At 35.9% G+C, this 25,589-nt stretch overlaps 1 protein-coding gene and 1 long non-coding RNA gene across 2 annotated transcripts; one reads left to right on the top strand and one right to left on the bottom strand.

Annotated features, from left to right (window-relative positions):
• Positions 1–4,428: 4,428 nt before the first annotated feature.
• On the top strand, positions 4,429–20,968 carry tars1 (threonyl-tRNA synthetase 1). The gene is made up of 19 exons (XM_017412223.3): positions 4,429–4,578; positions 5,286–5,369; positions 6,652–6,842; positions 7,540–7,663; positions 8,149–8,270; positions 8,929–9,046; positions 9,130–9,194; positions 9,505–9,583; positions 9,756–9,902; positions 10,518–10,616; positions 13,150–13,316; positions 14,081–14,243; positions 16,007–16,144; positions 17,202–17,279; positions 17,367–17,467; positions 18,363–18,467; positions 18,668–18,740; positions 20,135–20,249; positions 20,377–20,968. Exons 1-19 carry the CDS (start codon positions 4,519–4,521, stop codon positions 20,523–20,525), a joined length of 2,178 nt encoding a protein of 725 aa, XP_017267712.1. The 5' UTR covers positions 4,429–4,518; the 3' UTR covers positions 20,526–20,968.
• On the bottom strand, positions 20,677–25,282 carry LOC119617151. The gene is made up of 2 exons (XR_005233338.1): positions 25,142–25,282; positions 20,677–22,936 (listed from the first exon to the last, which is right to left on the bottom strand). It is a non-coding gene; the product is annotated as an uncharacterized LOC119617151 (long non-coding RNA).
• Between the last annotated feature and the right edge of the window lie 307 nt (positions 25,283–25,589).

Raw genomic sequence — 25,589 nt, forward strand, 5'->3', positions numbered from 1 at the left:
CAGAAATGCCTCTCCACAGCAACACTCTCCAGCTCCTCCTGGGGGATCCCAATGTGTTCCCATGCCAGAGAGGATATATAAAGTATTTTCAAAATAAGACAAGAATTACAACAGATCATTTGAGGTTAGAAAAAAAAGAAAAAAAAGACCCAAAGTAAACAAGCATCACAAAAAAGTTAACTGAGGTGATAAAATATTATTTTCAAAATAAAAGAAAAATACATTTCATTAAAGTAAAGAGCCTAAATTAAAACAAGTTAACACAAAAATTATTACTTTCTAGCACATAGTTTAAAATATTTGTTTCCTATCTTTGTCTGTTTAATCTTTTTTTTTAAAGATTGTGTTTTTTGTTTTGATTTTTGCAGAAGAGATGTGACTCTTGACTTTTTAAGCTCAAAAAGGAGTTTTCTAGCATGAAGTATTCACAGAGTCTATTTCTTTAATTATTACAATTACAATTGTATTTGGCTAAAACATTATTAAAGCCAAAATTTAACCAAAGAAGTTCAGAGGCAAAAAAGTAAGTAAGTAAACTATCTAAGCCCCAAAGGATTGAATGAAAAAGCTTAATTTAACAACATGCATCACTGTCAGGACTATTGTTGGGAGTAGTGTGGCAGCTCTGACAAAGATCCTGGGGAGGATTGCACCATCTCAGAGCAGATTTTGCAGCAGATGGTTCTCTGCCTGGTTGGGGGTGAACAATGTGCCCTTGTCTCTGACCTGGTGTCATCACTTTCCAACACAGAGACCAGTTAAAGACCAGAGATTTTTCAGACTGGAATTTGCCCTTGGAAGACAAATACAGTGACATGTCCTTACTGAGTGATAAGAAAACTTTCTCTTACTGACTATTATTAATATCTGAGGTGCTGGGTGGCCCTCGTGAGGTACGAATAGTCGACATGAACTTAAAAATATCTTCCATCTTCAACAACTAATCTTGATTTATTCTTACCAGATTTAAGCTTTACATCTGTGTTACATCACAAATTCAGAGCTTTGGTTTGCAGATTCTGGCCTTGGGTAAAAAATAGTGTTTCAGCTGGGATTTCTTAACATTTATGTGTATCACTATTGTACACATAATAGCTGCAAACAATGCCTTCAAAGGCTCTGTTTGAAGAGAGTATGATCATAGCATAAAATATTTATAATGCATTTGGACTCAATCCCACCATATATTTGCCTCTGGAATTTCCTTTGACTGTGTCACATATTGAGTGAGGCTCAGGCAGGAGCTCCTGGCTGCAATCTCCAGAGATAACTGTTGACAAATTCTGCCTGTATCAAAACTTCAGCGAGAGAGGTGACAGTGTCAGGTGTTGCATTGTGGGGGAGTGCAAATTGAAGGCTGAAAAACAGAATCTCAGACCTGCTGCTATTATGTTTGTCCCTGGCAAGGTTTCTCTACTGACACCCAATGGCCAGAGGTAGAACATATTAAAATATCCACTAGAAATGAGAGGATTGCTCTGGACACAGCACATAAATCTTATCCTCACTCAAGCACAGACTACCCGAATAACTTCCCTTTAAAGGGTTTTTTTCTTTTTTTTTTATGTTTCACGCTTTCTTCCACTTTCTCACTGTAAATAAACCATTTTACTTTTTCCTCACACCCTTTTTTTTCTCTCTAGGCTCTGCTTTATTTATTGACTTAGTGTATAAATGATTAAACTAGTAATGTCTTATATCTACCTTTTTTCTCTTGAGCTTCTTTTTACTCTTAAAATTTAAGAATAAACATTAAAGGCTATTTAAATACAGTATGTGTGTGTTGTTATTGTGTGAATGCTGAGTCAGCAGTCACACTACTGTTTTCACATTTTTTGTCTCTTCTGTGCATTTTTTGGACTGTAACTACTTCTGCACATTTTCTGTTAGTTTAAGCATTTGTAAATTGAAATGTCCTTCTTAAATGGGAATGGTGTTCTATAACTTTAGTTTTTTTGTAACTTTTATACTTTAAAAAACATTTATAATTATATAAATGTGTATATTTCCCCTTAGAAATACAGTGAGCTGTTCAATTCACTCAAAAAAATAATAATTCTTGTTGAAAGCTGAGCAAAAATTCTCTATTTTTGTCTTATGGTACTTTAAGCTTTTAGCTTCTGTTTTGCTGTTTTTAGCTTCTAGCTACTGTTTTACCCCCTTAAGGGTTTAGGTCTTGTTTTGTTACTTTTAGCAACTGTTCTGCTAGCATCAGCTTTTAGCTATTATTTACTAAATTATCTTGGGCATGTTTTGTTCATTTAATCTAGAGCTTTGCTAATTTTAGATGGAGTTTTGCTAATTGCAACATCTGTTTCGCTAATTTCAGCTTCAGCATTCGTTTAGCTCCTGTTCTGCTCCTTTTAGATTTTAGCTACTGTTCTGCAGCTTCTAGTATTTAACCAGTTTTCTGCTGCTTGTAGCTTGTGCTCTGCCCATCTCAAACTGTGTTCTGTTCATTAAGCCTTTGTTCTGATTGTTTTACTTTAACAACAATTACTTCAGTTTTAGCTTCTTCACCAAGTTGAACTCAGTATTTTTTGCAGAAAATGCTATTTATTGAATTGTTATTATCCAAATTAAATTAGCATTGTTATATATTTTATGTGGTGGGTTTTATAGTATTTTATGTATTACATGTTCATAATAAAATATATGAAATTAAATATTCTGTCATGGCTTGGTTTAATCGTACATCAGACAAACTGCTTTGTAATTTTGAGCAGCAACAGGAACAGTGTTCAAAGCCTAAATCTGAGACAAGAAATAAAAGATGGTGTCTTACTTTTCAAGCTCTTGAAGGTTAATTATTCAAGACTTTCCTCGTCTCACAACAAGCCAACAACAATTGCGCAGTGAGCAGCAGCTTCTTCTTTATTCCCTTGGAGAGTGCCACAAGTTTAAACTCCGTATTCTGCTTATAATTGAGATGCACAAATTGTCTGAAGTTTGGTGCCTTCAAGCACGGCAGACGGAAAACGTGGCCTCAGATACCCTCCTTACTATGCAGAGCAATCAGGGGCACGATTCTAATCACCCAGAAATAAAGGATGTCTTTTGTTATACAGATAAATTGTGTGTATTATGTGTGCGGATTCATCTGTTTAATTATTTAAACATCTTCCTGCACTCAATAATGTTTTAGCTGCTCAAGAATGCAAAACAGGATGATTACGGTTTTTATAATTAGGTATCCATCATTTTAAAAATGCATATTAAAATAAATTGACTGCAAGAGTTGTGTTTAGGCATACAGAAAAAAGATAACAATAAGATGCAAAGAGGAATATCTTCAGTAGAAAATTAATACAATAAAATTTTTATGTCACTTGTATATAAAAGCCAATCTTTTTTTGCAACACTGACGTGTATTTTGTTGTTTGATCGTTACTTGTCAAAATATGTTGCAAAACGTAGTTTAGCTTTTGGTAATACTTCAGAAATGTTACTTTCTAAAACCTGTAACGATTCATAGTGTAAATCAAATAATTTAAATTACTTTATTTTTAATATCTAGTCAATTGAAAAATAAAAATCCATCAAAAGCAGTTAGTATCAACATCAGCATCACAGTCCTATGGGTGTTTTACTTTGTGCACTATTCTTTAGAAACAAAACTAAGATGATAAAAACGCCCACATGGAAGCTACCCTACTTAAATGAAAATAAACACAGCGGTTGGTCAAAAATGAAGACTTTCACTGTAAAAAAATAAATAAATAAAAATACCAGAGAGTATCCATCTGGTGTTTGTAAGAAAAATAGCTGGAAGGAAAATTGATTGTACAACCATCCCATTCGAAAACAGCATCATCAATGGATGAGGTGTGCTTTGCTTCACAATAACATTAATCAGCTTAAGAGCTTTTAGATTTACATTAATATATAAAACTTTTTATTAGCAACATCCATCCTGTAAAGGTCCATTACTGTTAAGTTTTAAACTGAAAATTTAGATAGATAGATAGATAGATAGATAGATAGATACATACATACATACATACATACATACATACATTTTGAGTGAAGTCCAATTCACTCCTCATTAATTGAGTTACATTTAAATCAATCAGTTAATTCCAATTGAGTACACCCATTTGTAAACAGTCAGATTTATATGACAAAAAAAAAAAAAAAAAAAAAAAAGTTTTGGTTTTGGCACTTCTCTTTTCTATGGCTTTTAGTTTGCCAACTGATTTTTTAATGTCAAATTGATTGCTAAACTGATTTATCAGCACAAGAAATGTCCACCGCAACAAGTTGTTGATTATCATAAAAATATGAGTTAATTCAGTTCAATTGTATTTTTTCATTTAACTATTTGAAAAAATGACAAAAAGAAAGCACCAACTACAGTTTATTGTCAGATTTTTGTCGTACAAAGCTCCGCCCACGAGGCAATGTTGCATCAGAATATCCGGGTGACGTCATCACCCCTAACCCGGTACTTGTGCCTTTAGTCCACATACTTCTAAGAGCACAAGTTAGCTCTGAAACTAGGCAAGTTCTGTACTTGTTATGGCCGAACAAACTGTCGTGGAGAAAATGAGTGAACTGAGTGTGGAGGAAGGCAAAAAGGTAATAATAAAATGATTTGAGCGGATAAATTGAACTCATTTAAGCCTTGCCTGTAAGGTGGTTCATGCTGTCATTAGCTTCTGCCAACAACGCGGCGCTAACGCTTCGGCTAGCTGGCACCTGGTATCATTTTTATGCTGACTTTTGTTTTAATAAAGCTAACATGCGGAAGTTTAGTTTTTTGTATGAATATGTTGATGGGGCGCATTGCTCACACCGTGTTTCATTTACGTGAGGATCTTCGGTTTATTTGGGTTAGCTAACTTAGCCTTACGCCAAACTCTGTATAATTTTTTTTGCATTTCAGTATTTCTTTGTCTAAAGTTAATTTTACACTTGTGAGAATATATCCTAAGGCATTTTATCAACTATTAGGTCTGTCTCTGTGAATCGGCATACATTTGATCCGTCAATTAGCTAGGTTTCATTTAAAACCCACTATTTATATCTCCACAGATTTAAGTGTAGGCAGTGATTGGAGTACTGTAAATGTCTTATTTCCTCACCATTTTTGCTGGATTCAACGTAATATCTTTAGAAAACTACTTTTGACTCGTTTCTGTCTTGCTAAATAGGCTGTAACTATCTCCAGAATGAACCGAAGGTTTAAAATGTAGATAGAAAAATAATCAATTAAATGTCAAACCAAACATGTCATTCATTCATTCATTCAACTTTTGTAACTTAGTGGTATGACTTTTGGACAGGGGTCAGCTGAAAGTGGTAAAGATGGAGGAAAAAAGAAAACTAAAACTAAAGCTGCTGCTGGCGACTCTTCAGTGAGATCTGAGGTGAGTTATCAAAAACATTACTGCTCTGGCAAACACAAGTTTTTATTTTCTTTTATACAAGTAATGTAATCATAATGTAAATTGGTGTAGATCTTTTTTATCTTATATAACTGTATGATAATAAAGCTGCAGAAAAATGTGTTTACCATTTAATCTGGAAGAAATTTTATTAATAAATAATCCATTTTCTGACAAAAACAGGTTCCCTGCTCTGGAAATTATAGACATTAACATATTTTTATTTCTTGAAAGCGCACAAAATTTGTCTTTTCAAAAGCCTCTTTGAAGTGTTATTTGAATTTTTTATTGCAGAAATAAAACAACTGCATTTTGCTTTTGTTTATATTTGCAAGGAACAGAAAATGCAAAAATTATGTGTAAAAAAAAAAAAATGTTATTTTTTTTAGACCCAAAGCATATTTATTTCTGTATGCCAAAGAAATATAGAAATGATAACAGGGAGAAAATGCAAAAAATAGAATGCACAGATAAAGACAAATCATCATTTAAATACAAAAATTACAAAAAAAGAAAGAATAATAGGAATAATCAAAGGAAAATTAAATGAACACAACAATAAAGTAAATTTTCTGTTTTTCCACACTATTGGACATTATTACAGTTATTGAGCAATTTATATATGTATATAATTTTTTTGTCCTGTGTCCTCCATGCCTGTCACGCAGTACACCAAACATAACATTTAAATGTGTAAATGTCTTACAAAGCAATTCTTCATACTAGATGATCAGAAGACCCACTCTTTAACAAATAAGCATATTATATTACAAGTATATTCAGAATACAACTTTTCAAAATTGAGACAGATTTTGAACATCCTCTTCATGTCTTGTGTTTGAATGCTTTTATTTCATTAGTTTTGAAACCAGATATTAGGAGTGAAAGATGATTTAAAATGAAAAACTGTACATGCAAGGTCACAACAGCTTATCTGTCATATAAAAGACCATTACCAAGTTTGAATGGTGCTACAGTAATTATTTATTCCTTTTTTTTTTTTGCACTGGCATTTCATTTTTGGTCAAGCATGAAGATAGTAGTTCAAATCCATTCACTGACAGCATTTTATCTCAACTAGCTCTAATGCTGTGATGGTTAGTTTGGTTTCAGTTTACCAAACCAATAAACAGTGAACCTGTTACTGTTTTTCTGTTGGAAAGAAATGTGTAATTTGTGCAGATTAACGCACGATGAACATCATACACAGGGAGAGCATTATCTGCTACCAATCCATTTATGCGCAGCTTTTATTTTCCTCCAGTTGTCTCCACCACCTCAGTACATCGAGGAGCGTCTTACTTTGTATGCAAAGCTGAAAGCTGAGCACGACGCTCTGATGGCGGAGAGAGCTGCAAAGGACAGCAAACCAATCAAGGTGACCCTGCCTGATGGGAAGGTGGTAGAGGCGGAGTCCTGGAAGACCACTCCGTACCAAGTGGCGTGTGGAATCAGGTCAGTGTAATTATAGGTCTGCCGTAATTATCGTGATATGACACCTTGTTGTAATGTAGAATTTAAAAAGCCCCAAAACTCAAACTTGATTGCCGGAGATGAAGTGTCAGGTTTATTTATGCAGCCTGCCATTATTGTTACTCTTTTCAAAAGGGTTCACAGAAACGATGTTATTAAAACCAGTTACTGCAAATGTCACCGGGCAACCTTTGACGGTTCATTAAAGGAAAAAAATCAATTAAATCATCTGGCACAAAGGAAAAAAAAAAACTCATTAGACTAAAAAATCCTGTGGAAACATTACATGGGTAACATCTGACAATTTGTTCTAATCAGTATAGTCCAAGATAACTTTAAGTGACAGAATTGTGTTCAGGCATCAAAGCAGGCAGAATTGTCAATAGGAGCATCCTTATAAAAGTCAGGGCCAGCAGTCCTCCATGTTGGTTTAGTCCTGGCCTTTTTATGCTAATGTTCCTGTGACAGCTTTGCTCTCTTTGCATAATTGTGTCACATGAAGAGTTTTTGATGTTAACCTGGTCTAAATGTCTATAAGGAAGATTAATTAGTATTTAAAACAATTCTTAAACAATGTTTTACCATTAGAATGATAACGCTGTAATTTGACATAATGTGTTTGTTGTATTTCGATGCTATCTGCCACATTATTTTTAATGTGTCATATTTTATGGTGCAGTCAAGGCCTTGCGGATAACACGGTGATCGCCAAAGTAAACGGCAGCGTGTGGGACCTGGACAGACCTTTGGAAGACGACTGCAGCCTCCAGTTGCTCAAGTTTGACGATGAAGAAGCTCAAGCTGTAAGTTTGCATCACCTCTGATCTCATTTTTTGGATGGAATTGAGGAAATATCATGTAGTGAATTTAACCTAAATATCATCTTACTGAGTGGAACAAAATTCTTCATATTTTGCAGATTTTCTTTTATCTGTCTGAGCCGCGTTTGAAAAGATGTTAGTCATGCTTTGTGTCATTTGTTGGGAATTTTTAGAAAGTATAATTATCCAGTCTTGGTAATACAGTACTTGGAAATTTGGTATAAGTTTTAAGTTATTAAATTTATAGCCATAGAATTCTAATGTGAACTTTTGGAAAATTGTCAACTACCGTAATTGATTTTTATTTTTCAGACACTGAGGAAACTATAAATAAATAAAGATATTTTAGTGGTTAAGCTTTTATTATAAGTTCTTGTTGTTTGTGTCTCCTGAGAATAAAGAAGCAACACTAATTCATCGAGCCTAAATGTTTCTAACTGGATGATACGTTTGTGTGTATTCTGTAGGTTTACTGGCACTCCAGTGCTCATATTCTCGGTGAAGCGATGGAGAAGGTGTACGGCGGCTGCCTCTGTTACGGACCCCCAATTGAGAATGGCTTCTACTACGATATGTTTTTGGAGCACGAGTGAGTTGCTTGTTTTGGGTTCAGCTTCATCTCTGACGGCACTAATTGTCGTTCCTTGTGTGTACTTAGGGTGTAGCAGGTGTCTAACAGGTTTTTTTGAGGTTGCTGGTCAACAGTGTAAAGTACTGTCTGCTTGTCATTGAAGAAATGCTGTCTAGCTGGATCTTCTTGGGTGTTCGTTTGACTTTTTTAAATATATATCTATCCTGTAGAACCGGCTTAATAAGCACAAAAGTGATTGGAACTTAGACATTTTGTTCATTTTGTTTTTCTTATAAATAATTTTTCTTTTAAATTTTCTCTGCACCCAAGTGCTTTTCTGTCTGCTTTAGGTTGCAGGAGAGCTTTCTGTAATTAATTTTACAACCTCTCTAATGAAGTCAGTTTTTGCTAATGATCTTCTTAGAAAAGGTTGTTACAAGGTTATTTTGACATTGCTTAAGCCCTAAAGCCAACGACTTAAAGTATTTTCTTTGCTCAATTTCTGGGCGGACAGAGTCAGGTAAATGTAAGGTTACATCCATGCTGCCCTTTTGAAACTGTAGGAGATTTTATTAAGCAGTGGAGACAATGTGCAAAGCAATATACAGTGTTATTGAAAGAGCTCTGGTAGATGCATTGTTGCTGCTATTTTTACCTTTTTTCTCCTTTCAAACAGGGGCGTATCGAGTAATGACTTTCCCTGTCTGGAGACCCTGTGCAAGAAAATCATCAAAGAGAAGCAGCCGTTTGAAAGGCTGGAAATAAAGAAGGAAACTCTTTTGGAAATGTTTAAGGTATTATAAAACGCAAACACACATACGTGGGAAAGAAGGACAAAATATGTAAATATTCTGAAGGCGTTTTTTGTCTTTTACAGTACAATAAGTTTAAGTGCCGCATTCTGAATGAGAAGGTCACCACCCCTACTACCACAGTGTACAGGTGAGTCCAGAGCTGAGTCATTTGGTGAAATATTTGTTTTTTTTTATCGTCTACATATTCTATGAACAGCATAAAACAATTCATTTACTGCATCTATAACTTTACATTTATTTTGTTTGCTACTTTCTGTATAGAAGACTCATGGGGAAATGTATAAGAAAAAACTTGTTTGTCTGTTTGGTTTTTATTGGGGTGCATTTACAAACAAAAAAACTGAAGTAAACATACATATGGGTTATATTCAGTGCTTGTTTTTGTCTTCAACAAAACAACAAAGAGTGAAACAACAATCAAACCTTTGTCATTTCAGATGCGGTCCTCTAATTGATTTGTGTCGAGGGCCTCATGTGAGACACACCGGAAAGATCAAGGCTCTTAAAATCCACAAGGTTGGTCTTTGTTAACAGCTGCATGTTGTTATTGTATATATTTAGTTTGTTCCCACTTCTGGAGCAGAGTTACCCTGTGTTTTACTCTCTGGGGATTTGATGGACTTTAAAGAAGGATGAAAGTTTTTTTATTTCTCTCTCTCTTTCTCTGTCTCTGTTTGTGCTGTGCTAGAATTCTTCTACTTACTGGGAGGGAAAAGCAGACATGGAAACCCTCCAGAGGATCTATGGAATCTCCTTTCCTGACCCCAAAATGCTCAAAGACTGGGAGAAGTTTCAGGAGGAGGCCAAGAACAGAGATCACCGCAAACTGGGCCGGGTATGAGCAATAATATAAAGAAGTTGTTAGTAAGGAAAGGTTTAAAGTCATTACCTGCAGGATTTATGGTTATAAAGATGGGTTATTTATGGTGTGTTGGTACTTTCTGAGCTTCAGAGGACACGTATATAAAATACAAATTGAATAAATAAAAAACATATAACAGCTAAGATTATGCAAGATGTTACCTGGTCATACTTTAAGAATGTTTAAAGGTATTTCTAATTATAAATATAGTTTTTGTGGTGAATTTCAAGCAGGATTGTAACATGCATTTGTGTTACAACAGATGTTCAGTTAAATATTTGTAAATAATTAGAGAAATGTGCCCATGACCTGTTTGTTGATGCATTTGTAGTTATTAGTGATGGCACTGGCATGCAGTTGGACTTGACTTTTTTAAGTCTGTGGTCCAGGGTGTGTGCTCCTGTAGCTGTTGAGTCATTGTATTTATGCTTGTGGAAAAGCAAGCTATGCAGGAACACGAGCAGGAATTAAGACGTAATTAGGTTTTGCATTATCATAAACAAAACCCAGTTTGACCTATGTGTTACTTGTTTTTAATTTTCTGAAACACTAACAGACTTCTTACGTTCTTTTATCTTTTAAATTCAGGAGCAGGATCTGTTCTTCTTCCATGAACTGAGTCCAGGGAGCTGCTTCTTCCTTCCTAAAGGGGCATTCATCTACAACACGCTGATTGAGTTCATCAGAGTGAGTAAGAGCTGTCAGCCCCACAGAGGATAATTGCTTTGATCTCACTCCAAGCTCTCAGGGGCAAGAAAAAGTCGAGGTTATAAGGCAGAAACTTTAGTTTTGCGAGCAGACCTGAAGAAAATAAAATGAACAGATTTCACATTTAGTTGCTCCTAACTGAACATTTTATGATTACCATTTCCATCAGCATTCAACGCAACACAGTCATATTTTTTTCCAATCTTTTTTATATATATATATATATATATATATATATATATATATATATATATATATATATATATATATATAGTTGATAAACGGTTTGGTAAGAAACAGATAATTTACAGAGGTGTCAAACTTCTGTTTTTATTTTAAATGGGGGAAAAAGTAGAAAATTAAAGGGGGAAAAAATTGTTTTAAAAACATAGATAGCAAGGAAAATTCATAATCGTTATGCCTTCCTTTCTGATAAAACAACCATTAGGTATTTATGTACATTTATTTATCCATTACCAAAGCATTTATCAGTTATGGAAGTCATATACAAAAGTCTGAATGTGTTTCCTTGCATAATGATCAGCAAAAAGAGTGCAGCTACTCACATAAATTACAATATACAGAAACAAAAGAAGCACTTCATTTGAATACAATTATGCAAATGTTCGTCACAACAAACAGTAAAATGAACAAAGTGTTCATGGCAGAAACTGCATAGCTGTTGTGCTCAGATGGTACATACAAGTTTAATTACAGCCTTCCAGTATTGGTGAAGTTAAGAGTTCTTGAAGTTCTTAGGTGTATGGATGTCAAATGTGTGATGTGCTGCTGGATAAAAAAAAAACTGCTTGGGTCTTTTAACAGACACATTATTTAAGTTTAAAGAGTAAAACTAAACTGTGCAGCTAAAACAGGTATACATAAAGGTGTGCAGGCAATAAACAGATATTCATCTGTGAGACACTGGAGGTTTTTTAGCTCCACACCTAAACTCACTGACTGAATTTGGCAGCAAAACAATAAAAAAAAACCTTGTATATGTATAGTCAGTAAATTGAAGTCTGGGGATCCTGCATCGACTCACTTTAGCTTAAATATTCTGGACCTGCTCAGTCATATGTTGGATGTCCAGCTCCAACAGCTCCATGACTTCATGTTCCTCAGTACCTCTTTATTAAGCTGACTTCTTGCACATTATCCTTTGCTGCGATACTGAGCAGAGCTGCAGAATCCTCAGTGATTAATACATTCTTCATGGTCCAACTGTTTTACATTATGCCAAAAAAAAAAATGGAGTAGTAGTAAGCTGTTGAAGCTTGGTTTTAAGATTATAGTTCAGATCTTTTCAAGTGGGGTTCTGTGAAAAACTTATGAACAGTTAAAAGCTTACGAGGACTGATTGAACTTACGAGCTAACATTTAATTCAGGCGGGGCCAAGACCAAAGTGGATTGTACTGTGTTTATCTTAAAACAACTCCAATGTCAAGTTTTATAGCATTTCATAGTATTTTTATAAAGTTTTACAATGCCATCAGTTTTGAATTGCGTAGTTATTTATATGTGCAGCCTGGATTAAACTTTTTGCAAGAACTTCACAATAATATTTATGAAATGTTAGAATATTTTAGGTTTATAAAATAGCGTTTGCAGGAACGGCTATGAAATTTTTTAAGCCCTAATTATTTTAAGATGGTCCCTGCTTGGATTAGCTGTTAGCTCATTAATCCAGTCAGAACTGAACTGTATCTCTCCAACTATCTACAACAGGTAAGATGCTAATTGTTCATAACCTTTCCACAGAACTCCACTTCCAAATATCTGAACCGTCCCTTTAAGCTCCCTGTTATCCCATCTTGGCTAAGATGTAATCCGTGTCTTTCACCTTGACACAACCTTTGATCAAAGTCCTGTCTGCTGACTATTCTAGTTCTGGAAGGGAACAAATGCTTTTAAAATGTGTAAATCGAATACATGTGACAGCGTTGAAGAAAGGCTCTGTTGCTCAATTACACAAAGCAAAAAATTGCTTCTCAAATCTTGGTTTTCAGTGTGTGCAGTCATAGTGGAAAACGCATCGGAAGCAATTTCACTTTAATGTGGATAAATGGATTTCTAACTGAGAAGATTTTGAAGAATGAGGATGGGTTTTAAAAGACTCTCTGCCTGCATGAGAAGAAGAAAAAAAAAACATTTCCACTCTGTAACTCTGATACTCTAACTGAAAATTTACAATCTGTTGCACAGGGTTTCATTTTATTAATTCTTTTGTTCTCACATTTTTGATTTGTTAAAGTGAAATCAAATGAGACAGAGCAAGCTAATTAAATGGTAAGATGTAGTCCCACTTGCATTTAAAAAATAAAAGTATTTTCATTTCAGTTTTCCTCAAATCCTTTACAATGTAAAAACAAAAGCAGATGGAAGTGTGCAGAACTATAAAGGCTCTGACAGGATTCAGTTTAGGCAGCTGTTTGTAACCGTAAACTGTCTCTTGAACGACATAAAGGCTCTGTAGGTCTAATGAGGAACATTGTGGTCTTTATTTGACAGAGTGAGTACAGAAAGAGGGGTTTCCAGGAGGTGGTGACCCCCAACATCTACAACAGCCAGCTCTGGGTGACCTCCGGACACTGGCAGCACTACAGCGAGAACATGTTCTCCTTTCAAGCAGAGAAGGAAACCTTTGCACTCAAACCAATGAACTGCCCTGGACATTGGTGAGCTTTCTCTTTCTTGTCTTTTTCATAGATTTTTAGTATGTTTTCAAATGAAGTATGGTTTTGCTGGTACTTGGAGAATACAAAAATAAAAAGAGAACTGAAAACATAGCCTGTAATCAAAGGAATCACTGTGTAGGAGGCAGGAGAGCTTGTTTTACATCAACATTTAATGTATTTTAGTATAAATAAATGAATACTTTTTCAGTGCAAAATGTTTGGCTTTGATGCAATATTTAACTTTGTAAGTAAAAATAAGACCCATAATTGCCCAGCTTTATGAGACTGTACACAGAAGCTTGTTATCAGTTGTTGACTCAGTCTTTTTGAAATACCTTTACATTTCTCTGCTCCAGAAGTAGGTTTTTTTTTTAAACAAGTTCAGCTCTGCACATAAAAGATGGATACAGTTGCAGTGTTTTCAGTGGTAAAATGACCCAGTTCCATTTACTGCTGAATGCTGCATTGCAGAACGTAGTGCCAATCTGTGAGTCTTTGTGTTCAAATCCTTTGTCTCCATTCTTTTTTTTTTTTTTTTTTTTACCTGCCTTACTGAGTCTGCTCTCCTCTGTACATCACATTTGAATCCAAATTGAGCTCGCCAACATGTTTTGTTGTGATGATTATCAGCTACATCAAACATTAAACTCAGGCTTTCAGAGGAGCACCGAATCAGAGGAGCAATTTTCCAGCATTGTGAGAACTCCAGATTGAAGCTGACAGTTGCATTTTTACTCTCTGCTCGCTGTGCTGCTTGGCGCCAGTCTGATGTTTGATCACCGTCCCCGTTCCTGGAGAGAGCTGCCCCTCCGCATGGCCGACTTTGGTGTCCTGCACAGAAACGAGCTGTCAGGAGCTCTGACTGGCCTCACCAGAGTCCGCCGCTTCCAGCAGGATGATGCGCATATCTTCTGCTCCATGGAGCAGGTGAGACCTGCACCAAACGCCTCTCATAAAAGGCACTTTTCAGGTGAAAGCCTTGTTTAAAAAATAAAAAAAGGCCTGAAGCACTATGTGGCTGATAATTTGCCTCTAGTGGCAAAGCCTGAGGCAGTGTTTGTTGAGGCTGAGTCTGAAAATTAAAAAAAAAAAATGAATAAAATCAGCCATTTAAATTTCTCAGGTTTAGTTGTTATGTATCTTGAATAATGTAAGTTCTAAGTTTAAAAAGGAGAAATGTGAAAATAAAAGACAATCTTTATTTTTCTACATGACCTTATAACCAGTTTTTATTTTCTGTTCAAAAATATGAAATTACAATGCTGAATGTGTACAGTTCTATTGGGGAACAGATTTTAGTCATAAAACTGCTGCATTTCACCTCACATTTGTTAATGCGTATTGATACAAACACTGTTTATTTGTTACATTTGTTAAAATAATATTCATTACTTTTTTGGGGGGAAATAAAAACTTAAGCAGTGTTAAAGGAAAAACGTTAAACACAATTCTTATTTGCAAGATTTCAAGGTCTAAAAGTTCTCAATACATCACTGTCTTGCTTGCATTGTGGTTATGTTGTTTGTGATGAATAGTTTGTCATTTGCAGATGAAAAGTCCACATGCAACTGCTCCCTGATTATCAATTTGTAAGTTCTTTGACCTGAATCACTGCCAGGAACGATTAAACTCGACAGAAATTTAGAAAACCTAAGTGATTTCCCTCTTAGTGGGTTCAAATGTGATCCAGCAATTTGCAGTCAGCTTTAGACAGATTTTGTTTTTATTTACCACTTTTGGCAGTGGACCAGATGGGTCATTATTCAATTGCACTTGGTTCAGCGGTAATTACACTTTTAATTTGTCTCTTTATTTGCAGCAGCTGCTTGTTCTCTCACTGTCTTTACTGCTTAAAAAAAAAAAATCAAACCAAGGTGAAACCTTTCTGCACAGAAGGTGATGCATGTTCACCGAGTTAAACCAAGCTAGTCAGTTTGTTTTTGGCTTTTATTTAATTTTACTGTCCTTTGCAGCCCAACTGGTTGCTAAACGTATGTAAGTTGACGTGTTTCAGAATATAGACGTATATAAATCAGTGATCAGTGAAATTTGACCAAGGGCCGGTATTTTTCCAAGCAGGCAGTGTGGAGGGCAGTTTTTCATTTACTTTTGTTTTTTTCCAAATTTTTTCTGGCATTTGCTACACTTTTAATTTCCAAAGGTGACAAAAAAGTAGTTTTTTGAATTACTGTACATAAATGTCAAATACAGATGTTAAAATTGATTATTACTAAATAAGATAATGGGGACAATTAATATATTAAATGACTACAGGAGCATTTTTATATTGAAGACTTTTAAACAACATTCATAAACTGTCCATAGAAGACTAAGCTGAAATCTAACCAAACTTTGTCTAAAATAATTGTAGTTTTTGTAGAGTTCTTAATCTAGTTATGGATGTTAAACAGTTAAAACACACAAGCATGATCTATTTAGGAGTTGAGCTTAGTGTCGGGTTAGCCACTAAGCTAACCCATTACATCTATAATTATTATTTCATAAACAGGATCATGTACTGTGAACAAGTGTCTGATGAGCTGAAGAACTGCTGCCACTCACTTTTCTGAGCTGGGTTACAACTGATTCTTGGGCCACTTCATGTCCGGGGGCTGCCAGATAACAACAATGGATTTAGGATTTTGTCAAATTATCTTTTAAAACGGTGTTTCTGTTGTCAATAATCCCAGATAGAAGAGGAGATTAAGGGCTGCCTGGACTTCCTGCGAACCGTGTATGAAGTGTTTGGCTTCACTTTCAAACTCAACCTTTCCACAAGACCAGAGAAGTTCCTGGGAGATCCAGAGATGTGGGTCCAAGCTGAGAAGGTAATTAGAAAGCCTTTTGTTTTTGTCCTTTTTATTACAAAACATAAACCCCACTCACACAGTCTCCCCAATGAACCAAGCTGGATTATATGTTCTGTAGCAACTCTTCACAGAAAGCAAACGGCAGAGTGAGATTTAGTGTTTAAAAATAAATTAGCATTTTCTGTAGAACTGCCATTTGTTCAAAAAGAATGCATTTTTCTTGACCAGACATTAGATCCTGACATTGGCGCTGCCTCTGCCTGCCTGTGCTCAAATTGGTTTCCTTAAGATCATCTCAGTTATATTGTTTATTTATTTGTATACATCAGTTCGTCAGCTCTAATCGGCTCAGCTTGTATTTAAATCAAGCATGCTTAAGCAAAAACAGGAGAGCGAGCTGCACTGGGTGATAATGAGTATTTAATGGTTTCTGCTTATAGCATCAGATGAAACGCAGCACGGAGCCATCCTGGGACCACTTGAACTCAGTGATAAATTTATGGAATCGGTGTTAAATGACAGCTGATAATAAACGTGTGTGTCTGTGTTTCATTCTGGGCGTCACTTTACAATGAAGGGCTTTTCTGGCGGGCTCTGAATGGGTGAAAAGGTGTTAGTTGGCTGCTACAAAGCCTGAAATAAATTTAAACAGACCTGCTTTTTCAGCAGCAGTCTGCAGATCACATTTCTGACACAAAAAGATTTTATATTTGGTTGTTTTATATTTTGAAATTTTGTGTGTTGAAGGTTTTTGTCTCACATAATAAACAGTTTTTGTTGTCCTTTAAATTGTATTTGCTTTTCTCCTTCAATTTTATTTTATTTTTTTTCTGTGTGTTTTAGTGTTTGTAACAGAAACTTGATAAACTTGTCACAAGCAGTAAACAAACAAACAAAAAAGCTTTCTATGCATTTCTCTCCTGTTATTAATCTTTAGGCACGGCCATAAAACATTGTAAAAAGTCAACATTTGTCAGCTCAGTGATTAGATCCAGATAAAGAAAAGGTCATTGCTTTGTTACAATATCCACAGTAGAACAACATATAATTCTTTTTATTTTTTTTTAATCCACAGCAACTGGAGAACAGTTTGAATGAGTTTGGAGAGAAATGGGTTCTGAACCCGGGTGACGGAGCGTTCTACGGACCCAAGGTGAGCTGTGCGACGCCTCGTTGATGCAGCTTTAACTGTAAATCAGCAGGAGGGGTGCTGCTGACCACACGTGTCTTCTGTCTGCAGATTGATATTCAAATCAAGGACGCCATCGGTCGATACCATCAGTGTGCCACCATACAGCTTGATTTCCAGCTGCCCATCCGCTTTAATCTCAACTTTGTCGGGTAACGGTTCAATTCTTTTTACTTGATGTTGAAGTGAAAAAAATATATATGTTTGATGCTACAAAATCTCCTGATCTGTTCAGAGTTAAACTGTTTTATTGGAATTAAAAAAGCACCAATTTCAAAGCATCAAATATGTTAATATATGATGAACCAGAGCTGGATGGTAAGAACCCCACATCATATTAATTTTCTTTGCTTGCATACATGTTAGAAGATGTCATCATTTAATATGGGATGTTTTCTTTACTAAAACAATCGGGAGGGGAAAAAATGGCAACAAAAGCTGTAAGTAAATGAGCAACAATAGAAGGAAAGAAACTGACATGAATTCTCAGGAAAGATTCAAAATCCTCTAATTTCCCCATTTTTACCAAGAAAGAATATAAAAGTGTAACCTACTTACAGATGCAACTTTATTATTTCATGATCTGTTAGGTGCAATTTCATATTGTATTAGCTTTTGAAATTGTTTGTCTGTGAAACTTTTATCTAAAATAGATTTTTTTTTTTTTAATCTTGCCATTACTTTTACCCAGACTGCCTGGAAGATGATGTTGCATCTCAATGAGACTTTCCTGATTAAATAAAGAGCAAATACGATAAATGAAAAGGAAAATGAATATAATAAATAGCTTCTTTTTTTTTTTTAGATTTCATTAAGATAGTCCTGCCTGGCCCCAACAAAGTCTTATAATCAGGTTCAACTTTTAATCATTCCAGAACTGTGTAAGGTTTATAATGATTGCTGCAAAATTTCAATTCCTTTCAAACTGAGGTACCGTGACTTTTACTTGCTACTTTCAACAGGTGTGTAACTGCAGGTATTAAATTTGTTAAAGATCTTGTATTTTATGCTGGATTTAGATTTTTGTTTTTGTTTGTTTGTTTGTAGTCATGATGGTGATGACCAAAAGAGACCAGTGATCATCCACAGAGCCATCCTGGGATCAGTCGAGAGGATGATCGCTATTCTGACTGAAAACTATGGAGGCAAATGGTTTGTAAACAAAGATGTTATTTTATATATATATGTAAAAAATAAATTCTTGTAGTAGTTTATCCCGTGATCATGATTTCCAGGTTGTTTGGGCAGAAGTAGAAACACTTCAGTTTTCTACAGCTACAAATATTTTCAGAAGTTTCCTTTTCAGGTTGTGTATGGCCTCAGATAAATGCAGACATCTTGTTCTTTTTCAGGCCACTGTGGATTTCTCCCCGTCAAGTGATGGTCATCCCCGTGGGACAAACCTGCGAGGAGTACGCTGAGAAAGTAAGCAGTCACCGGCCTCAGCTACCTGAGTACAAATATATATTTCTGGGATGGTCTGGAAGTTGTGAAGTAAAGGTTTTATGTCCGACACTAAGCTGAAGGTGTTGGACTGCAGTTGATTCTAGGTCAGACTGATGCTTGTCAAAGAAAAAACACAAATTAGTTTTATTGATTTTATTTTTCTCCTTGAGACAAATGCAGTTATTTAAGTGTTTTAACTAATTAAAGAAACTGTGACAAATGTCCAAAAATAAAGATTACATGGGACTAAATACGTAAATAATCAGATATCATATAAAGTTCTAAAGATAAAAAAAAAAAACACTGAAAAGCATGTTTATATAAAGTATTTTAAAGCGGTGAAGGCATCAGTTTCCAAAATTTCAGGCTCATTTTTCTCATTTCTGTCCAGAAATTCAAACTGGTTCATACTGAACCTAATGATTGTCTTTAAATATCTGCATGTATTTTACTTCTCACAGACTGATGTGTCCTGAAAGGTTTGTCAACATATTGTCATGCAAGTCACAGTTTAGGACAGTGGATCTGGATGGGACATTATTAAAGTCACAAGGGGTCACCAGAGATGCATTGAAATGCTGGAGTTGTCTATTTTTGGGAGGATCACCTCAGACACGTGCTAATGCCTGTTCTAAATAAGATGTTTGAATTAAACAGTGACTTCTGCTCAGAAGGCCAATTATAAAATAAACTTGTTAATTTAAAGAACGCACTCCAATGTCATGAAGAACAGTCAAAATTATAAAGTAAGAAATAAAATCCACACATTTTTTTCATATCGATGGTTAATCTGTCCTTAAATTACAAAAAATACAGACAAAATTTGAGAATGGCTCCTAACAGCCACATGTGTTGGTTTACCTACAGAAACAGCCAAAGTGACAAAGAATAAGTCCATATAGGAGTCGTTTGGGATAGAGTTAAAAACCCACTGGAGCTGTAAACTTACCGGTTTAGCAGAAGTTTCATAAAAGTCGAGCTGTGTTTGTGGTGTTCCACAGCCCTGCTTGATCCGATACGTTTAGTCTGAACACTTGTCTTATTTGTTCTTTCTTGTCCAATTCTGACGTATTTATCTACCTACAGTCTACAGCCAGCCTAATGCAGGTCAAACATGTGCCTCAAGTCCACATTGCTTTTGGCAAATTGTTTACATTGAGCGTGTACCCACATTTTCAAATTGTACATTAATATATCTGGAAAAACTACTGGAGTAAACTCTTTCAAACTGAACCATTTGATATAATTCAGGGTAACTTTTTGATGTTTGACTTTATAGTTTACAATGAGCACCTTTTTAAAGGCAATACTTGTAATTATTACAACTAAAAACATGTTGAAAACGTGAATGATGATCTTTCTGTGGTTTGTAGATCAAGCAGGACTTCCATAACAGCGGCTTCATGGCTGACGTGGATCTGGACGCCAGCTGCACTCTGAACAAAAAGATCAGAAATGCTCAAATAGCTCAGTACAACTTCATTCTGGGTCAGTGGCAACATTCATTTCTTTCAGTCCTGTCCTTTTTCTCCTCATCTCCAACGCTGCCTATATAGATATTGATTTTTTTTTTTTTTCTGTTTCTTGTCTTTGCATGTTGCCCTGATGGGAAAAGTGGTGGGAGAGAAGGAGAAGAAGAGCAGCACTGTGAACGTCCGCACCCGGGACAACATAGTCCACGGCGAGCGCAGTGTGGAGGAGTGCATCGAGCGCCTCAAACAGCTCAAGGCTTCCAGGAGCCGAAACGCAGAGGAGGCGTTCTGAGCGTTCCTCGAACAGCTTCTTTCAACAAAAGCCGCGTTTGACTTAAAAATACCACGCGGTTGAGATCAACTTTTGACGAGGGGTATAAATGTCTACAAATGTTGTTGTCTTTACTTTTATTTCCAGAAAACCTTTTTTTTCTGATGCAATGCAAAGATATCTGTTTTTCATTTTTGGTTCTCAACTGACGTGGGAGCTGAAGTCCATGCAATGAAGTATAAATGTCTCTGACTGTAATCTGATGAAGTCTTTGAACAGCTCTACGGATCAACTAATAAACTACATCACACAGCCTTCCTCCAAACATTTTCCATACTGAACAAACTGATCAAAACAGGGAAAATGGCTTGTACTGCTGTCTTACGTTGTTGTTTTTTGTCACTCATTTCTTCAGGGAATTGTATATGAAATACAATTTTGTTAATTAAAAAGTCTATTCTTGATTTCTTTTGTTCGCCTTTTTGTAAGAAACAAGATAAGGCAGAGGGGGCTGAGTGAAAGTGTGATCCCAGGGAGTCTGGAGGAGTGATAAAAACAAATTGCTCTTTAGTGTGGAGCCAGAGGAAGCATGATTCTGGATAAAAAAATTATGCATGTGGCTGACGACAGTTCAAATCTGGAACATGGTGAGAAATATCAGATTATTGGACAAAGCAGGGCTCTTCGACCTCCATGTACTCATCTTTTTCTCTTAAAGGGAAAACTTGAGAGGTTTTTCCTAATAAAACAAGATATCTAAATTAAAAAAAGTACAAAAAAAAATACATTCTGACCGTCTCCACTTCCTTTTAAGTCCAAAATTCAGATTTTAGATACGTTGTGACCGTCATACAGGGAGCAAATAATGGAATCACAAAGATGATGAGGAAAGAGTTGTAACTTTGTGCTAAAGTGGATTTTTCTCACTTTCCTTCCATGCATCATCGTTTGTGCTGGAAAAAAGTGGGGTACTTATAAGAATCTTCATTATTAGACATTTATTGTCTCCAAAGGGAATGCTACAGCTTAAATGAAACAATGTAAACTGAGGGTTTTTTATGATTTAAGCTACAATAAAAAGAGTTTGATCATGTTCAAGTGATTATGTTAAAGAAAAAAACATGAGCTGTCATAAATAGGAACCACTGTTACAGGATTGTTCACCTACTCATTATTCCAACCACTAGTAGGCGCTGTTGCTGTGATTTAATAAGAGATTAAACCACAAAGACAAACATTTTCTTATGTCTAAGTAGTTAAGCAGCTGAGAAAAGTGGTCTTTAAGAAGAAAACAAAAACAATGTTCTCAATAATTCACAATTCTCACAAGTTTAAAAGTTTCAGAAACTCTTGTTCTTCTTCCTGCAAAGCGGTCAGAGAGTAATTCTGCTTTGTTAGGAATAAACAAAATAAATTGTTCAGTCACTGCAAACAAGTCCCATTAATTTACGAACGGCAGAGCGGAGCTGAGGTTAAAGTTGGAGAGTGAAAAACGGTGCAGAAGAGGCAGTAAACGCCTAACTCTTAATAAAAGTCAAAGAAAACATTTATTTTGGCAACTCTGCAAAATGCAAGGAATTATAATGTGAGAGAGGTCAACGGTTATTTTGGCTAATTTGTGCTCTTCAGCACCTAATAAATGATGCTCACCTGCTTCTTGTAAAGAGACACAAAGGCCACTAGAAATAATGTCAGCAAGTATTTTAAAGGTGAGAATCAGCAGAAAAGAAGCTAAAATTAGTAATAATGTAGCTAGAAATATCAAAATAGTTGCCAAAATTAGAAAAGCAGTAGCAAAAATGAGCAAAATTACAGATATGAGCTACATTTAGCAAAACTAAAGTTAAAAACTATAATCACCAAAGTTACAATTATTAAAAGTCAAAGCACCATATTTCCAATAGAGTCCAATGTTTTTCCTTTGTAAAAGGTTAAAATAGCTCAAAGTTTACAAAAGCAGTTTGAAAAAAATACAAAACTAGAAACGGGAAAGCAGAAGCGTGAATGCTGGATCACGCATTTACTGACTTGGTTCATTAAAGGAAAAATATTTAAGCCTCTAATTTTACTTTTTAACATAATAGAAGAGTAAAGGTCAGACGTCTAGAATAAACAAGATAAAACAAATTTATCCTTGTGTTGTTAAAGCAGACTGTAAACCCCCCTCCTACCAAATCTGACCACAAGGGGGAACAGCTGAAACAGGATCGGCTGTGAGGGGAAAAGGGAATTGTGTTAATGTCAGTGGAGTGTGGGAGAGAAAAACATTTTGATAAGGGGTTAATGAAAAAGTCAATGGAGTAGGAGAGTGTCAACAGACGGAGTGAGACAGCTCGAAGTCTCTGGGGACACGGCTCCGTGGTCTCCGACTCTTCACGAATCCTCGCCTCCTCTTGTTCCGTTGAATCTCTCCGGCATGCCTGACTGACGACCTGGCCATGAGGGGTCACAATGCTTCACTGAGCTGAGCAAACTTCTCTCCCAAGCAACACATGTGTTTAAAGAATCAATTCACACATTTTCCAACGGGAACTCTCTGAGATGCTGGGGATAAGTCATGACATGAAAACTTGATACACAGTCTGTTGTTTTATGTCAGTAAATTCGAACATTTTTAAGTCTTTCCATTTCCACATCAGTGTTTTGTTTAATTGTTTTTTTTCTAAATACTTTGTTTAAAACATCACATTAAAAGAATAATTCAGAAATGATGAAGTGGGGTTGTATGGAACGGTTCAGAACAATAGAAATCTTACCTGTTGTAGATGGGTCTTTGAATGATTTCCTTTTAGAGAAACAGCTTAATTCTCACCTGACTGACAAGCCAACAGCTAGTCTGAAGTATTCCTGCCTCAAAACAAGTTCAAACATTTTATAGTGGTTTATGTGAACACTATTTTCTAAACTGCTGCTGCCAATTTTGCATTACATTGATATTTAGAAAAATGTGCAAGTGCAAATACCAACAGCAGCAGCTAGCAGTAGCACTTCAGGTGCAGATCAGGACACTTCCTGCAGAAATATCATAACATTTCTGCTGGAATAACCATGAAGTACAAAACTGACACTGATGTAAAGATTGATGAAATAGAGTTTATATGAACTGATATAAAGCACTCACTCAGACTAGCCTTTAGCTCATCAATCTGGTCAGAATTAAACTTTATTTAAGAAGCTTTTTACATCAGGTTAGAAAACAATTGTTCATAACTTTAACATAAAACCAAACTAATCAATCAATTTAAGAACCAATAACTTGTTAAAAAGCAACATGTTTCTAAAACATGAACAATGCCTCTCGAGGTATATAACCTAAATTACTTTAGCATGAAGATTAAAACCTAAGAAGTCACTTAAAATCTACAACCACTAAAGTTCACCAGTTTTTAGTTTTTAACTACAAAAAGCAGAAATTTGACCCCTTCAGGGAACCATGTAATTGGCTACAGTAGCCCCTCCATGTCTGCCATGTCATAAAATACTTTGGCATATAAACCTTTGAAATCTAGCTAAATAAAATATGTATTTAATTAAGTACGGTATTTGGTGTATTTTTTTTTTTTTGTTTATAACATTGTCAGTCCAGTTTTATTCTGCGGTTTGTTTCCATCTGTTTCCCGTCATTAACCTGAGCTGATCTTGGCTTTGTAGACGCTGCTTCAAATATAATCAATATAAATTTTCCCATTAGGAAGCAAGAAAACAAATTAAGTATATTCCCATAAATGTGAAGCTGCTCTGGTAAACCACATCATAAATGTTAAGATTTTTGCTTCCCCATCTGTCTTTTTTTTTTTTTCTCTCTGCACTAACAAGTTGTTGTCTTTGTTAGTCTGTTTGTTTTTCCTCGTCACCATGACAACTGACAGCAGTCACTGCAGTCGTGGCCTCCGCCTGTGAGATGTTAGTAAAGTTTTTTTTTTTCCTTGACAGTGACAGTTGAAAGCTGAAGAGCCTCGCCTGTGACACGGTGATGTTCCTGCCGACTCCCTGGCCTTTCATCCCGGAGCTGTCTCGCTTCTGGGCCAAACAAACGCACACTTGACTTGTTACCAACCATTTTTTTCCCTCCAAAACACCTCTGTCTCTGGAGGAACGCCCATCATTCCTGCTCCCCCCCCACCCCCCACCCCCACCCNCAGACGCACGCACACAACCTCCTCCTGCACCATAACCCCTCTGCATATACGCAACAAACCCCCAAATTATGGTCAGCCACTCATGAAGTCAGTTTTGCTTGGGAAAACCGACTCTGCCAGCTTTAATATCATAACGTTACCAAATTATATGGTTCTAATTAGGAACTGTTTGATCACACTTTTTTGGCAGCTGGAAAGCTAGCGTGTGACCTTGCTGGGCTTTTTTTTTTCTCATCTCAAAAATATGACCTCTGGTTCTGACCCAGCATAAATTAAGGAAACCGCTTTACACCACGGAGAGGCCTTCGCCACCAGTCACACCCTGCTTGTAGCCAGCAGCAACAATTCACCGGGGATGTGTGTGATGGGCTGAAGGATATGCAAACACGAGGCAGCTGCATGTACTGCCACCATAGAGTACTGCTATGAGTACTAATAAATGCCATTACACTTCTTACAGTTACTTTGAAAGTGTGTTTGAAGATCAGATGAGCTTACTTTGGGTTGACTCGTCAAGCGAAGCCAGGACAGAGATGTCAGATGTTTTGTTTTTCCTCTTGACAACGTTGCTGAGCAGAATTTGCTGTTTGCTTTATTTTGGTAACCATTGCTCACTTTGGAATACTTTCACGTGTCTTCTTCTTCTTCTTGGTGGTGTTTATTGGCAATTAGCAAACAACTTTATGGTGCATTACTGCCACCAGCTGGTAAGGAGTGTGTGCCAGGACAGCCAACTTAAATTCAAATAAAATAAAATAAATCTACCCCCACATGGCAGACATTGCTCCTCCTCTACCACCTGACTGTTCAGCTGAGAGTCAGGTGGTATTCTATTTTATTCTTTTTAATTTTATTTTATTCTTTGCCATGCTGCTCTGTATTTTCTCAGTTGAGATTGCTGAGTCAGCATTTAAATAATAACCAAAAATCACATTGTATAAAATGC

This window comes from Kryptolebias marmoratus, linkage group LG1, assembly GCF_001649575.2.
Source record: "Kryptolebias marmoratus isolate JLee-2015 linkage group LG1, ASM164957v2, whole genome shotgun sequence".
NCBI classification, from domain to species: domain Eukaryota; kingdom Metazoa; phylum Chordata; class Actinopteri; order Cyprinodontiformes; family Rivulidae; genus Kryptolebias; species Kryptolebias marmoratus.

Coding starts and splice junctions, on each gene's coding strand:
- tars1 (XM_017412223.3), top strand. CDS start 4,519: ATGGCCGAACAAACTGTCGTGGAGAAAATGAGTGAACTGAGTGTGGAG. Junction 9,903..10,517: donor ATCACCGCAAACTGGGCCGG/GTATGAGCAATA, acceptor TTTTAAATTCAG/GAGCAGGATCTGTTCTTCTT. Junction 18,741..20,134: donor GCGAGGAGTACGCTGAGAAA/GTAAGCAGTCAC, acceptor TGTGGTTTGTAG/ATCAAGCAGGACTTCCATAA.